This window comes from Octodon degus, unplaced genomic scaffold, assembly GCF_000260255.1.
Source record: "Octodon degus isolate 3935 unplaced genomic scaffold, OctDeg1.0 scaffold00199, whole genome shotgun sequence".
Taxonomy (NCBI): Eukaryota; Metazoa; Chordata; class Mammalia; order Rodentia; family Octodontidae; genus Octodon; species Octodon degus.
The window spans coordinates 4226797-4242615 of NW_004524775.1; the positions used below are offsets into that span (position 1 = coordinate 4226797).

Here is a 15819-nt window from a genome sequence, read left to right on the forward strand (position 1 = left end):
AGGGGCCCCCTGTGATGACATTCTCTCTTCCCAGCACCTGATCATCCACTGCATATGCCAGAGACTCAGCCCCAGGGCCAGGCATTCAGCCACACGGCCTCGTTCCTCAGTACCACACCTTGCAGGCAGCAGGCCTTTGAGAGCTGTTTGAATGAGTTGAGGCTGTGGATGAGGCAGGCTCCCAGATGGGTGGGGCCACAGCACCCCCAGGGAAAGGGCCTGAGCATTGCATGCTCCTCCCCTTCCAGTGCGCAGCAGGGTTCTGGCCCCAGGCAGGCATCTGTGGGGTCTCTGGGTGGTCCTTGTGCCCACTGGCTCTGGGCATGTGTGGGCAGAAAAGCATTGCCAATCAGAGTGCTGTAGCACCCTCTGAGGCCCTCACCAAGGTGCCAGGTGAGGACAGAGTTGAACAGGCAGCTGCATGCTGTCCACATTCCTGTAGCTAGATGGCCTCCCCTCCATGTCAGGGAAACCTGCCCTGGCCATCTCTGGGCTGAGCTGTGAGAGACCCAGAGAGTGTTAAGGTCTCTGAATCCTCATTGCCTCTCTCCCCAGGGCTACCCGCACCCCTTGTCATGTGAAGGGGAGGGGGATGCATAAGAGGAACAGTGATAGAACACCTGTTCTACCCCTAACCACAGCTGTGCGTATTTATAGGTATGCAATACGCATGTGGGCTGGGCGAGTGGAGCTCAGTGATAGACACTTGCCTAGCATACAAGTAGCTCTATGTACATAAGGTGCTGAGCTCCAGAGGCACCAGCCCAGCCCAGGGCCCCTTGGCAGCAAGAGTGGGACAGGGCCAGGTCTTGCTCTCTCTCTGCCTCACTGCCTTGCCTCCTGCCGGCATGGCTGGAGGCCCCGGGTTCAGGTCCAGCACTGCTGTGCACACATTTATATGTAATTTGAAGGACTTTTTTTTTCTGGCTGGCTCAGGATGCCTTAAGGGCAGGTCTGGTAAGGCATGAGGATCTGGGAATCAAACCACAGAATTCTGAGCCTGACTGCTTTGCTTAAGCAGGCACTTAATAATATGTAATTTGAAATCACAATCTGATACGTAAATGTGTATATATATATATATGTGCCTAAGAACAAAGGTTTCACAAACATTTGCTCTTATTCCATGCGGTGAACTCAGTATTTCCCACACTGTTCCATTCTGTTTAATGTAGCCGACAGCCACTAAATTCATCCTGACAGCCACAAAAAAGCCACAGCTAGAAAACCTGTCACCGAGTCCCCTATACTCTATTTTAGCTTCAACCCTGTGCCAACTGGGTTTACTTAACAGTCTCCTTTAAATTAAATCACTTCCTTCAAAAATATTTAAATAAGTAAGTTCTATATCATGGAAATAAATGGCAAACCTGGCATACTTACTGTAACTGTAAGATTATCATGAAAAAATATAAAAGGAAAGAAGTGTTATTAAATTCTGAGTGTTAATGCTTCTCAACTCAGATACAGACCTGTTGCTATTGCTTAAAAAGGAAAAAACAACGGGAGGAGGTGCTGGTGTTGGGAGAATCACACCATGCAGCACCAAATGCAGCGTCTCTGGGTGCGAAGGGACAGCTGGGACTCTAGGCTCCTTAGGGTCAGGCCTAGACACCCCCAGGCTTTCTTTGCTGCCATCTATGGACATAAGGTGCTGAGCTCCAGAGGCACCAGCCCAGCCCAGGGCCCCTTGGCAGCAAGAGTGGGACAGGGCCAGATCTTGCTCTCTCTCTCTGCCTCACTGCCTCGCCTCCTGCCAGCATGGCTGGGTTGTCTGGAAGCCTGAGGAGACAAGGATCTGGGAAAGAAAGGAGCAGAGCATTCTGTAGGTGCTCCAGAGGACCAAAAGGAGTCCAGAGCACAGGGGCTGTGGATGCTGGCATAGCTCCTGCCTGCCCTAGGTGTGGCTCTCATACCAGCTTGTATCTCCAGAAAATGCACAGAGACGCCCCATCACTTTCCAGTGACTCCCAGGAAAGTGCTCTCCCAGGGCCAGCATTGCCATGGGGTCCCTGATAGAGGAGGCAGGCAGGATGCTGTGGGCACTGAGGATGGGCTGCTCAGTGTGGGGGGAAGGCCTAGGTGGGGTGGCTCGTGGCCAGGCAGAAGTGGAGAAGAGACAGCAGGTTGAGGCCCAGGTAGCCCCTTATCATCCTCCCCAGAGTGCAGACCACTGTTCCAGCTGGCAGTTGAGGCCTGAGCTTTGCTTTTTCCCTGGCAAATGGAAATCCTCTGCCTCTAGCCAAGGAAAGGTGCATGTGGGGGGTCCTGTGTTCTTGGCAGTTGCTCTTGTAAGTGAACATTTTCTGTGAATGCCATTTGCTCCCAAGCTGTGACCCGCCCTGTGTCCCTTACCTGGGAATGTACCTCACTGACCTGGCCTTCATCGAGGAGGGGACACCAAACTACACAGAGGATGGCCTGGTCAACTTCTCCAAGATGAGGATGGTACGTTTTGGGGGACAGGATCCCCAAACTCAACATCTTCAGGCCCCAGCACTGGGTGGGCACCAGTATTTGCCCTGCACAGCCCCTTTACTTGGTCAGGCTGAGAGGCAGGACCCTGCTATGTGATGAGTAGAGTGAGGCTTTCAAGGCTGAGGGCTGGCCCAAGGTCACCCCACATGTAGAAGGGAGAGCCTGGTCTGGAGCTCAGGGACCGTAAGCTGCACCCCCAGCCGCACTCCTCTCACGTTGCTCAGGGAAACTGTGTGCAGCACACACTTTACGTACTTCAAACTCCACAAAACGCAGGACTGGGGAGGGGCCTGAGAAGCCCACGGCTTCTCCTTGCTCCAACTGGAGAGCCTTGCCCTCACCAGTTCTGTACAAGGGGCTTCTATGTTCGTGTGTTTCTCTGTCAAGCACCAGTGGGACATGCTGTTGTGACCATAGCCAAGGCCTCCCACATCACATGCAGTACCCACTGGGCTGGCTAGTCTCCCAGGGTTCTGTTTCCAGGGTGGGGTCATTGAGCCACTGATTTAAAAGAGAGGCTAGGGTTTCCCTTCTCAGCCACATTAGCACAGTTAGCTGTAGGCTTAAAAGTGTCTCCTGTGGAAGCAGGTTGCTGGCTTCAGGAAACCCTTGTTGGCCTTGACACACACCTGCAATCCAAGCTCTCTGGGAGGTTGAATGGAGAGGATCACAGATTTGAGCCTAATCTTGGCAATTTAACACAACTCTTTCAAAATAAAAACTGAATTGCTCAAAGTGAGGTGGCCCAGAGCGAGCAGGCCATCTTCTAAACTCCCTGCCTTCCCGCAGATATCCCACATTATCCGAGAGATACGCCAGTTCCAGCAAACTGCCTATAAAATCGAGCACCAAGCAAAGGTAAGATGGTACCCCGCCCATCCGGCTCCTGTGCTGGCTCAGCCCTTTCCTTCCTCTCCAGCACAGGCTCCTGTCCTAAGTCCTGACGCCCTCCCTATAAGGATGCCTTCCTCACGCCCTGTCCCCAGCAGGAAAAAGCTATCCCTTATTCCTGTTGGGTGTGTATTGCACTTTGACCTTTGGCTTATAACCAGGCCCAAGCTCCCAGTGCAAGGGAGTCAGGGTGTAAACATGCCTTTTTGAAAAGTGCTATGTTCACAAGTCATGAAATTCACAGATGCCCCTCCCACAGGCCACAGTGTCCCGTATTTTGGGGGTCTGTGTTCCAAGTCGTCCACAAACACAAGTGCACTTTTCGTTCTACACTGCAATCTCCACGTATTCCTCAGCTCATTCTTTTTCTCCTTAATAATATGTCTCAGATGGCTCTGGGACAGACACCTCAGCCTTTGTGGCTGCAGAGAATCTGTTCACTTCACCTCCTTTGTGCTGACAGAGACCCAGCCCATCATCTTCTTGCTTTGGACAAGGCCCAGAGAAACACCTCCCCACAGGCTTTCCCACAGGCTTTGCTGCATGCATTTCCAGCTGCACAACCAGGGGCTGTGCAAAATAGAAACAGTTTCTTCATGAGACAGCCAAACATGTGGAGGTGGTGAAGTGGCCTCAAGTCTTCCTCCTACAGGATGGATCTGGACGTCCAATGGGCTGAGGCACAAAGAGTGGAGAGCAGGTTCAAACCTCCTGCTCTGTCCCCACCCTGAACCAGCACTGGGGTGTTGAACACTGAGTCACACAGAGCAGGTGCAGCCCGGCAGCTTTGCTGGGGTTGAGAACAGCCTGCTGAGACTCTGCTCTGCATCTGGAAGGAGGCAGGGAGGCAGGACATGGGTGCTGAGGGTGGGGAAGCCCCTTTCAAAGAGGTGCTGCAACCGGCCAAGTGGCTTCTCTTCCTGGCAAGCAGGAACAGTGTCAAACCCTCCGAGGAAATTTAGGGAAACTACAGCCAAAGAGTAACACAAACCACTTGGCAGGAAAACAGACAATTCCAAAAGCAGTTAACAGAAGAACAGGTATAAATACTGGAAGAAATGTCTACAGTGGCTCTCCCACTAGAAACATAATGCAAACTATGTATGTCATTTTAAATGTTCCAAGGAGCCAATGACTAGGGAAATAACTCAGTGGTCAAACTTTTTTTAATTCATTTTAATGAGAAAAAAAGATAAAATAGTAATGAAACAGTTTCAAAACAGGTTAGTAGGACAGTTATAATAATTAATACATTGCATATTGTTGTCTTCCTAGTAGTTATTCAGAGGACAAGATACAGACATGATATCTTGTCTAAACAATATTAGTACAAGCTTTTCTTCTCACTGAACTAAGAGAAAGTAGCTGTATATCTATCTTAACTATCTTGTATATACATACATATTTTTTTCACAACAAAATGGCCCTTTTTTATAATCCCCCTTTTTTGCTTTGTTTTGTCAGAGATGGGTGTTCCATTGCTGTTAGAGAAGCCATTAAAGTGTAACCATGAGGTATAAAAAGTAAAGTTATATTAATATGCTGAGCTGTAAAGGCTCAAGTCAACAACTTTGGACAATTGCTAAATGTGCTGATAACTCACTACTATTAAGGACTGTTGGTCTATATTGGGTTATTTTGCTGAATTCAAGTGCCTGAAATCTTTGGACCAGCATCAAGTATGAAAAGGGCCTTTAAAGACTTCTCCAAATACAGCTTCTCTAACAGTGGTCAAACTCTTACACAAGGAGGGTCCTGAGTTGGATCTCCAGCACTGCAAAAAAAAAAAGGAAGAAAAAGTAAAAAAGAAATAGGTGAACTTGGGCCAGGCATGGCGCTACAAGCCTGTAATCTAGGAGGCTGAGGTAGGAGAATTGTCATGAGTTCAGGCCAGCTTGGACTACATAATGAGTTCAAAGCCAGAGTTTAAACTCATAGGACTATATAGTAAGGCCCTGCCTCAAAAAAGAAGAAGAAGAATTCCACTCTAGTTTTATATACATTATACATATTTAGTGTGTGTGTGTGTGTGTGTGTGTGTGTGTGTGTGTCTACTTATGTGTGGCACTGTGCATTGAACCTTGAGCTACTCAGCTTACAAAGGAAGACCAAAGCTTAGATCCTACCAAAGCCTCCCACAGCTATAGTACCTTCTGCCAAGCTCCTGCCTGCCTTGATTGTTAAAAGTTCTTGTGCAAATCTGGGACAGATGTCATAATGGAGGGTGACACCTTTGTCCAAAGTAGTCTGTAAAAGCATTGCCCAGGACATGAGCCATGAGGGGCGAGGCCCTGGGAAGAGCGGGAGCAGGATCTGATGCAGCTGTCACTGTGCAGAAGTAGATTTGGGGCAAGGACAGAGGTATATAAAGCCATGGGCCTCAAGCTTGAGTACACCCAAAAGTCAGATTCACCAGAAAGAAGGAATATTACTGGCTGTAACTTAAGTAACATGGTGATCAGGTCAGAAAACCCAGCTTCCTGACAGCATGGCCCTGGCAAACACTCTTTAGGGACATGTTAACCTGTAACAAGAAACCTAGTATTCCTGTTCCTTCAGTGCATCGTTCTGATCCCTTTACTGCTACAAACACCTCAGCCTGGTCCTTTTTAAAGAAATAAGATTTATTTGGCTTACTGTTCTGAAGGTTCCAGCTGTGGCATCAGTACCTGCTGGGCCCTTGTGAGGCCTCCTGGCAGGTGGCATCTCCGAAAGGATGCAGAGTGGCTAGCGAGGGCTGCAAGGCTAGCCTGGGTCACAGGGCCACAAAGTGCAGCATCTCTCATCAGTATGGGTTGAGCCTTACTGAGATACCCAAAGTCATCTTCCTAGAGGTGCTAGTGTGAGCCTTTAATCAGACAGTAATAATCATTCCAAGCTAATGCTATAGCTCAGTGATAGAATATTTGCCCAGCATGTATAAGTCCTTCGGTTCAGTCTCCAACATTGGAAAAAAAATCTTTTCATCATCATCTCATCTGTGACTTTTAATCAATATGTTTCACAGCTGGATGTGAACTTCACAGAGGAGGACAGAAAACAATCCAGAACCAGGCATGGTGGTACATGCTTGCACTCTGGGAAGCTGAGGCAGGAGGGCTGCAAGTTTAAGCCAAGCCTGGGTAACTTAGTGAGACTCTCTCTGAAAAAAAGAAAGGGGGCTGGGGAGATGGCTCAGTAGAACAAGAGCTTCCCTGGTAAGCACAAGGGCCTGAATTCAATCCCTGGTTCCACACACACACAGAGAAAAAAAAAATTAATAAAGGGCTAAGGATGTAGCTCATTGCCAAGGCCTTGGTTTTAATCCCTAGTACCAAAAACAAAAACAAAAATTTTTTTTAAAATATAGGTGTTATGGGGGGCTGGTGAGATGGCTCAGTGGTCTAAAGCACCTACTTAGAACAAGCTTAACAAAGCACAGGGACCACGGTTCAATCCCCCAGCACCACATGCCAGCCAGCCCCACCCCCTGGTGGGCTGAGCTGGCCACACACACAAATAAATAAATAAATATTAAAAAAATGCAATATATTTAAAAAAAATAAATAAATATAGGTGTTATGGTTTGTGTATAGGTATCTCCCCCCTACCACCACCACCAAAGTCTCAAGCAGCCATGAGTTGGCTTCCAGAGTCTGTGACTGATTCTTGATCCAATGCTGGGATTGTGGCTGGAGTGCCCTGGGCAGACACTCTGCATTACAGTGTAAGCAGGGGAGAGAAGCCAGCTAGCTGCCTGAGCCGCCGCCACTCCCTCTGCTCTCTTGCACTTTGTCACTGCAATAAATGGTTGCTCTCTGCCCTGTGATACTGTGCCTTGGAGCCAGCTGAGTATGGACTGAAACCTCCAGTAACTGAGCTAAATAAACCTTTGCTTCCTTCATTTTGGGTGTTGGGTATTTGGCCCAGCAACGAGAGAAGAGCAACTGAGACAACAGGCTTAATTTTTCTCCACTAACTATTAGAAGATTCTCAAACACATAATAAGAAAAATATAATTATTTCTTTTTTACTCATATTAGGTGGAGGTGTTTGGTTCCAACTGACTGACAGTGAACCTCAGAAGGAGTCTAGAGTGGGGGCTTCCTGGAAGTGTGCATTCTGATCTCTCGCAGGACATTTCATGTAGAATTAAGAGTGAGTGGAGAGGAAGAGGAAAGAGAAGACCCTAACCTGAGGATGGGCTGTTCTGGTCTATGTCCAGAATATGCTGAGCTGATCAATAAGTCAATATGGTCATCACACCTATGATCCATCACTCTCCAAAGCCCCATCTCTTAGCTCATGAGGTTTTTGGGAAACATTTAGATATAAACTATAACTTTAAAAAGATATTAGCTATTTTATTTATATCTAGTTATTTTGTTTTTGAGGCAGGATCTCAGTAAGTCATGAGGTTGCCCGGGCTGGACTTAGACTTACAAACCTCCCAGAGTGCTGGGATTACAGGCATGTATCACAACACTGGATCCACGTGGAATTTTTAAACTAGTATTTTATGCCTGTGTGATATTGTGGGTAGAATCCAGAGCCTTCTACACACACTACCACTTAGTGCACCCCAGCCTGATTTAGGGTTAGCATCACTGTCCAGACAAGCATTAAGACAATATTAAACAGCAATGCAATGGCAAGTTCTCCTGAGCTGAAGCATGACTGAATGCATCTCTTGCCTCATGTGCTGTCCTGAGCCCTCCCCATGAGGGCTTTTGGTCCCAGAGTCACCCAGGTCTGGAGTCATCCCTCACGAAGGCCCTATAACTCTGCCCTTCCTCTCTCCCCTCTTCTCAGGTAACCCAGTATCTACTGGACCAGTCTTCTGTGATGGACGAAGAGAGCCTCTATGAGTCTTCTCTCCGAATAGAACCTAAACTCCCCACCTGAAGCTCCAGCCAGACCCAGCCCCTCGTGTGGACATGTGCTATATGATAGTGTACATATTTGTTTGGTTTCTCTGGATTTTCCTCCTCAGTATGTGCTTCTCCAAGACTACAGATCCGTTCCTGTACTTAGGTTCCTATAGACCTGGAATATGAGTTTCTGCACCATCTCAGACTCTGACCCTGCAGTGCCTGTTTCTTCAAACACTGTCCTCCTGATCCACCCTCCAGACCTGCGGGGAGGTGGCACCCACTGGCCGGAGTCTTCAGCTCCAGGCCTGCTTTGTCCTCTCTCCCCAGAGCCCAGGCCCTGGCCGCTCTGGGCATCCTCCCAGCATGACCTCTGCAGCTGTTGGAATGGGTGGGTGGGGGGAGGTGGGAGGGGGTGCCATAGCCTCAAGTCCAGTCATTGACAGCTCTTCCTGCTGACAGCGACGCCAGTTTCCAAAGCAGCTTTTTCAGCCAAAATCGCAGCTCTCTCAGTAAGCTGCCTCCCTACGGTAAGCTGGCTGAAGGGAGTCCTCCCTGCTGAGGTGTGCCCTCACACCAAGGCTGCCTCCCTGGTGTCACGTCGCTCCTCGCTCTAGGATTCACGGCAGATCGCATGAAAAGCAATCTCCACAGAGTGGACAGACCCAAGAACTTCTGAGGAAAATGTAACTAACACCAAATCAGCGACCTTTGCCAACCGCTGCCCAGTACTCACTGGAAGTCAGGACATGAAAATATCACTTTTCCTCCTCTCTGAGCCGCCTGACGGTCACCACAAGCTTACATTGAGATGCTCTAAGTATGTATACCTTGTGATAATTAGTACCACACTGTAGAATTAGGAAATCAATAACCAAGTGTTTTTATTGCATATACTGTAGTCCTGTCTAAATGCCTTCTAGCAGGAATATAGTACTGTAGTGCTTATTCTGTGAATATTACCATGTATTTTTTACAGTGTACAGTATAGAGAACACAGGTCCACTCAGAAGTGGCAGGCATGCTCCACTCCGACAGACAACTTTTGCTGTAAGCAATACCTAGTGGTATGAGAATTCTATTTCAAGTCCTAAAATATTTCAACTTACAGCTTGTTTGGAAAAAAGAAATTTCCACTTTTGTAAACATATGTTTCCTGATTACCTCTTGCTAATAAATCTATTCTATCTCAGGGTGAGCACTGGGCTCTGAGCAGCTTCATTCTTTCCTTCAGGTGATATTTGATGGGCACTTGCTCCTTGGCAGAACTTGAGCTGGGGTCAGAGTTGGGGTGACAAATACACCACCCCTGTTCTGGGCACCATCGGCCCAGATGAGAAAGACTGTTCCCATTACCAGTTGCCCTAGAAACAGACCACTCAGAACTCAATAGTTTAGGCTGCACTGTGACCTTTCCAGTCCTGTGGGCTGACAGGGCCCAGCTGGCAGCCCTGTGTGGGCTTTCTTGGGGTCCCACAGCAGCAGAGAAGTTCATCTGGACCAGAGGCCAAGACAGTGCCTGCCCTCAGCTGGAGATGGTGGACTTTTCAGAGACGTGTCCATGTGGCCTCTCCTTGTGACTCTAGCCTTACAAGTGACCACCCACTAGACTCGGGAGAAGCTACTGCACTGACAAGAGGAGGCAAGTTAGGGTCTTCTCAATGGGGAGAACAACAACTATGTAGTCATCTGTATGACTAGAGAGACTGGGTTTTTCTGTTTTTGGTTTCTTTTTTTTGTTTGTTTTTGAGTTTTTTTGCAGAACTGGGGATTGAACTCAGGACCCTGCACTTGCCAGGCAAGCACTTATTCAACTGTGCTATCTCCCCGTCCCCTAACAGTGGGTTTTGCTTTTGTTATTTGTTTGTTTGGTTTTGAGACGGGCTTTCCCTGTCTGCCTTGAAATCATGGTGATCCTCCTGCCTCAGCCTCCTGAGTATGGAGATTACAGGCATGCACCCCATGCTTGGTGACAGACACATCTGAGCCACTCCACCAGAGGACATCCCAAGGGAGAAAGGCCAGTGATGGGGTGAGAGAGGACTGGCTGCAGGGTTCAGGCCAACACTGTGGCTTCGCAGCTCCAGAGCCTGTTCCTCATTTCCAGGAACAGACTGTGTGCTTCTTTCAGTCTCTGCACCTCCTTTCCCAGAGCCCAGAGTTTTGATTTCTTGGAGCCACAGATAGCTCTGAGTGGTTTGTTTCTAGGGCAACAGTTAGCCAGGTCAGTTTTCCTCACTAGGGCCTCACAAGTGCGGAGCAGCATGCGGAGGGCATGAGGTCTTGTGAGCCTCTTGTCTTGGGGTCCTCAGTATTGAAGGGCAGCGAGACCCTGTGAACTCAGGACTAGCCCACCTGTCAGGTCAGCTCCTGCATCCTTCCAGGTGACTGGCATGCCCTGTGCTGTAGAGGAGGCCTGACCCACAGTTGGAGTAGTAAAGGCTGCAAAATGAAGGTCAAGGTTTATTCTGAGCTTAGCTGCCTCTTGGACATGTGGAGGCCCAAGTGAAGAGCAATAGTTAATAGCAAAAATAACTGTCAAGTCCCTGACCATCCTGACAGAACAAATCATTCTCAGTGACACCGGGTAAGGCTCGGGACTTTGCCCATCTCCCATTCCTACAGTGGCTTCTGACTGTATCCTGACTGCATCCTGCAGAGTTTTGTGCCTCAAAACATACTCTAAGCACTTGCCAGGCAAGCGCAAGGTCCTGAGTTCAATCCCCAGTACTGCAAAAAAAAAAAAAAAAAAAAAAAAAAATTGCAGAATAAAGGCTCCTGATTCTGGAATTGAAGATAAAGCCCATTAGGACCTTTAAATTGGGTAGCTGTGCTCTTGTAATTTGACAGATTGGCATGCATTTGGGGGGGGGGGGGATTCTTTGTGGGGGTGCCTACTCTGTGCGCATCGAGATGAGCAGAGAAGGACACAGAACAGGGGTGAGCACTGCCCTGTGTCCTGGCCCAGATTTCTCCCATTGCCTTCCGAGGACAGGCCCGGGACACCGGCCCAGACTGAGCAGAGCACGACCTGCTCTGGGGCTTCCCAAGGGCACTTCCCAGGGGCCTGTGGCCAGCTTACCCCAGAACCGCTCTTGTCTTTCAGGCAGCTTCACCTTTTCCCTGTTTGTGCTGGGACCAGAGGAGGAATAGAATGGAGAAAGTCTGACCTCTGCCTGCCAGCCTCAGCACTGACTACCAGGCCAGCCTAGTCTGATTTCTCAGAGCTTCAACTTCCACACTTGAAAAATGGGCACAAAAATAGTATCTCAGCATGGGGTAGAATTAAATGAGCCAATACAAGGTGAGCACACCTCATCTGAAGCCTGAAACTGACTGCCAGCATGACCCCACAAGTAGAAATTTCAGTACGGACCTCATGAAACAGCTCAGTCAGAACACAAGCACACTAGTCCTAGTATACAAAACTACCCTCGAGCGAGGTGATACGCTGTGGGTAAAAGACAGGTTTTGTGTTTCCACTTGGCTCCCCAAGAAATCTCATTATATATGCAAATTTTCCAAAATGCGGGACAAATCCCAAATTGGAAACACTGCTAATTCAAGCACTTTAAATAAGAGATATTCTGCCTGCGCTTGTACCTGTACCATGCTCAGGACAGCATGAACAGGTGAAGACAAGAAAGTAGAGTGTGGTTTTTTTGTTGTTTTGGTTTGGTTTGGTTTTTGTTTTTGTTTTGTTTTTTAATTTGTTTATTTATTTATTTATTTTGTGTGTGGCCAGCTCAGCCCACCAGGGGGCGGGGCTGGCTGGCATGTGGTGCTGGGGGATTGAACTGCAGTCCCTGTGCTTTGCCAAGCTTGTTCCAAGTAAGTGCGTTAGACCACTGAGCCATCTCACCAGCCCTTGGTTTGGTTTTTGGTGGAACCAGGGATTGAACTCAGGCCCTTGCACTTGCCAGGGAAGCGCTTATTCTACTGAGCCATCTCCCCAGCCCCCAAATTTGTCATCTTTAGGAAATAGCACTGTTTGTTTTCTTTTAGTTTTTTGTGGGGTTGTTGTTGTTGTTGTTGTTGTTGTTGTTTTTTGTGGTACTGGGGATTGAACTCAGGCCCCTGCATTTGCCAGGTAAGTGCTTAGGGTGTGTTTTGAGGCCCAAAACTCTGCAGGATTGGAAGCTGCACCAGGTGGCAGCAGGGCAAGGCCCCGCCCAGGCTGCTGGGCTGGCTACTCCCTCACCACCGCAGCATGGATCCCAGGATGAAGACGGAAAGCACATCTAGGGGTCTGAGGAGTCTTGGGAAGACAGTGACCACCAGAGAGGACCTCAACATGCTTTGTGTAATCTGTCAAAGTATAAGACCACAGGGCTGGTGAGATGGCTCAGTGGTCTAAAGCACCTACTTGGAACAAGCTTGGCAAAGCACCGGGACGGCAGTTCAATCCCCCAGCACCACAAGCCAGCCAGCCCCGCCCCCAGTGGGCAGAGCTGGCCACACACATACACACACACACACATAAATAAATAAATAAAATTTTTTTAAAAAGTATAAGATCACAGCTACCCAATTTAAAGGTCCTAATGGGCTTTATCTTCAATTTCAGAATCAGGAGCCTTCATTCTGCAAACTAGACCAAGTCTTTCAATGGGCTGAGCAGAGAACATGCTTTTTATAGACAGAAAAGAGCTGCAAAAATCAGAAATTAAGAACACAAAGCAGATTAGTCATTTTGAAGTTGCTTTCCCTGTCAAGTGGGAAACAGGGAGACAGAACAATAAAAATATACCTGACTGGTTAACATAAGATTTTTTTCTTGAGGATTAAAATAGAAGTCATTTAGCTGGCCATGGAGGCACATGCCTGTAATCCCAGGATTTCGGAGGCTGAGGCAGGAGACTCAACTGGAACACAAGGGAAACCCTGCCTCAAAAACGAAGATCAGTCAGGAATATAACTCAGTGGTGTAAGTGTCGGCCTGACAAGCGCAAGGTCCTGAGTTCAATTCCTGGTTCCTTAAAAAATAGCAAAAGCAAAAAAGACAGAAGGAACTTCATTGTCACGCCAAATGGAACCAGCCTGAGGGAGACTTAGCCATTACCTCTTATTTCTCCTGGTTTTTTGGAAAGTAAGAGAAACAGTTCAGTCTTGTTTTGGTGGAGTGATGTGATAGTTTGTGTGAGTGACTCCATTTTGGTTTTTAGATTTCTTCTTGGGGCCTAGGGTAAGGACCTCATGCAAAACAATGGCCTCCTATGTTTATTATTGAGCAGTTCATTATAGGAAAGCAGCCTGGTATAGCAATTAAAAACTTCAGGTGAAAGATTATTGCAGGAGACCTGGAGCCCTGGATCTGAGGACAGTTTTGGTGTCACAAAGAATTTAGGAGCTGGAGATATAGAATTCAGTTAAGCTTGCTTCCACGTACAGGGCAGGCACCCACCACAAAGAATCACACACACACACCCCCCGCCAAATGCGTGCCAAGGTTGGAAATTTCTGCTTCAGAGCCAGAGTGCTCAGGTTCAAATTCCACCCTCATCGCTTCACCCTGTCACCACAAGCAAGTTACAGAGCCACTGTCTGACTCAGTTTCAAAACAAGGATGAGAACAACGCCCACCTTGCAGGTTGCTGCAAGGATTGCATGAGCTGTTTCGGGAGTGGCAGGAGCTGGTTAGGCTATAACTGTTGTTTTCCCATGGATGCCCACATGCTCACCATAGCAGTAAGCAAGCAGACCAGGTTCTTGCTCACAAGCCCTGCATTCTCCCTGGGGAATGACCATAAAAAGATCCTGAGGCACAGTGGCAAGCACCAGGGGAACAGTCAGGCAGCACCATTCTGAGGCTGCCTGAGAACAGGAGATCTTGACCCAAGCCTGGATTGTGATCATTTGAATCTTAAATGTCCCCAAAGACCTGGCTGGTGGAGGCTTGGTTCCAGAATGGACTATCAAGAGGTAAAAGCATCTTCAAATGTGGAATGTGGTCCTACTGGGAAATCTTTAGGCCCCTGGGGCACACATGCTCTTGAAGAGAGTGCGGGGCCTCGGCCCCTTCCTTGACTCTTTATCCTGTCCCCAGTCATGAGTCCAGCAGCTCCCCTTCACCATGGTGCCCGCCCTGATGTTCTGCTTCACCACAGGCCCAAAGTAATGGAGCGCACAGTGGACTGGACTTCCAAACTGGGCCAAGGTCAACCTTTGTTCTTCTCAAGCTGAGGTTCTTAGGTGTTCGCTATGGCAATAGAACGCGACCACCATCTTGTAGAGGATGTAAAACCGTGGTGCCTGCTCTGAAATGCCACTGCTCCCCTGAATTCAAAGGCCAGACTTTGACTTGGGGCAGACCCTGGGCAGTTCTGTGTGCCAGGGTGAAGCCAGAAAGGAAGAGACTGCCAAAAAAGTCAGGGATAAATAACAACTTAATACAGAATGCTTAAAAGCCAAAATTCAGATAAAAATCCACATTGAGCAGAATCCCAAACTTGTGAAGACAGGATCCACGTTCCTGAGGTTTTCCCATGGTCCAGGCTCCACCATGACTGACAGGTGGTCACCTTGTTATACCCAGCTGAACTGAGCTAGCATAGTGCTGGGTGCGGGTGGCCCCCCTGGTGATAGCTGCCAGCATGAGAAGAGCCAAAACTGAAGAAAGAGGGCTGGGGACACAACGTAATGTTCTAAGCACCTGCCTGGCAAGCACAAGGACTGGAGTTCCGTCCCTGTACTGCATGCCATGCCAGCCCCAGAACCCCAGGCCCACCAAGCGAGCCACTGCAACAAAGCCTGTAATCCTAGTGCTGAAACGGGAGGATCACTATGAGTTGGAACTGTGAAGTAAGACACTGTACCAAAAAAAAAAGACCTGGAGAAGGAATTGATAGGCTGTTAGGGAAGCTGTTGAAGTTGTTGGAAGCTGCTGGTTCTCTTGGGCTATTCTGCTGGGAGACATTTTCATGCTGGTTTTCCTGATGAACTTTGCTGTTCTCGTCAGAGAAGAAACTCAGGACCTCACTGTCACTGAGAATGGACTATGCTTCACTTTTAGGATGCTCTGGTCCTCATCTTGAGCGTTGCCTTCTGGCCTCAGATGGGAAGTTGGGCACTGCTCAGCCTCCTGGAGAAGCTTGTCATGCTGGTTTTCCTGATGGGAACCCAGCTTTCCTCAGCACTGCAGGAGCTCGAGACCTCACAGCTGCTGAGGACGGCTGTGGTACCTTTGGGGGAGCTCTGGTGGTTACTTTGAATCTTGCTTCCTGGCTCCAGTTCAGACCCCTCAGCCCGCTAGCACAGATCCTTCGTCCTTCCGCATAGACTTCCTAGCTTCCACCACCGGCATTTGGGCCTTTCTGGTGCAGATCCGTGAAGTGGGCCTGCGTGAGACTTTGTCATGAGCTCTAGGCCTCCAGCTGGACTTACGGGAGGCACTGTTACAGGCTCTAGGTTTTCAGCTGGACTCATGCAGGATGTTAGGATCCAGGCCCTCAGTTGCATTCTTCGGTCTTTATTGTATGAAAAGATTGTGGCATTCTTTGTATATGATTCTTTGGGTGATTCATTATAAAATAACATAAAATGTATCCTGTATAGTATTATTCCCCTTTCAAAACCCCCAAATCACAACACCCCCTTGCTC

General features: G+C 48.4%; 1 protein-coding gene across 1 annotated transcript in view; it reads left to right on the top strand.

Moving 5' to 3' along the window:
• The window catches only part of Rasgrf1 (Ras protein specific guanine nucleotide releasing factor 1), a 99704-nt gene extending 91135 nt beyond the window's left edge, over window positions 1-8569 (top strand). The window contains exons 25-27 of the mRNA XM_004644463.3: window positions 2331-2448; window positions 3268-3336; window positions 8161-8569. Coding sequence (XP_004644520.1) covers window positions 2331-2448; window positions 3268-3336; window positions 8161-8253 — 280 coding nt within the window. The 3' untranslated portion in view covers window positions 8254-8569. The remainder of the gene's footprint in view (window positions 1-2330; window positions 2449-3267; window positions 3337-8160) is intronic.
• The last annotated feature ends 7250 nt before the right edge of the window (window positions 8570-15819 follow it).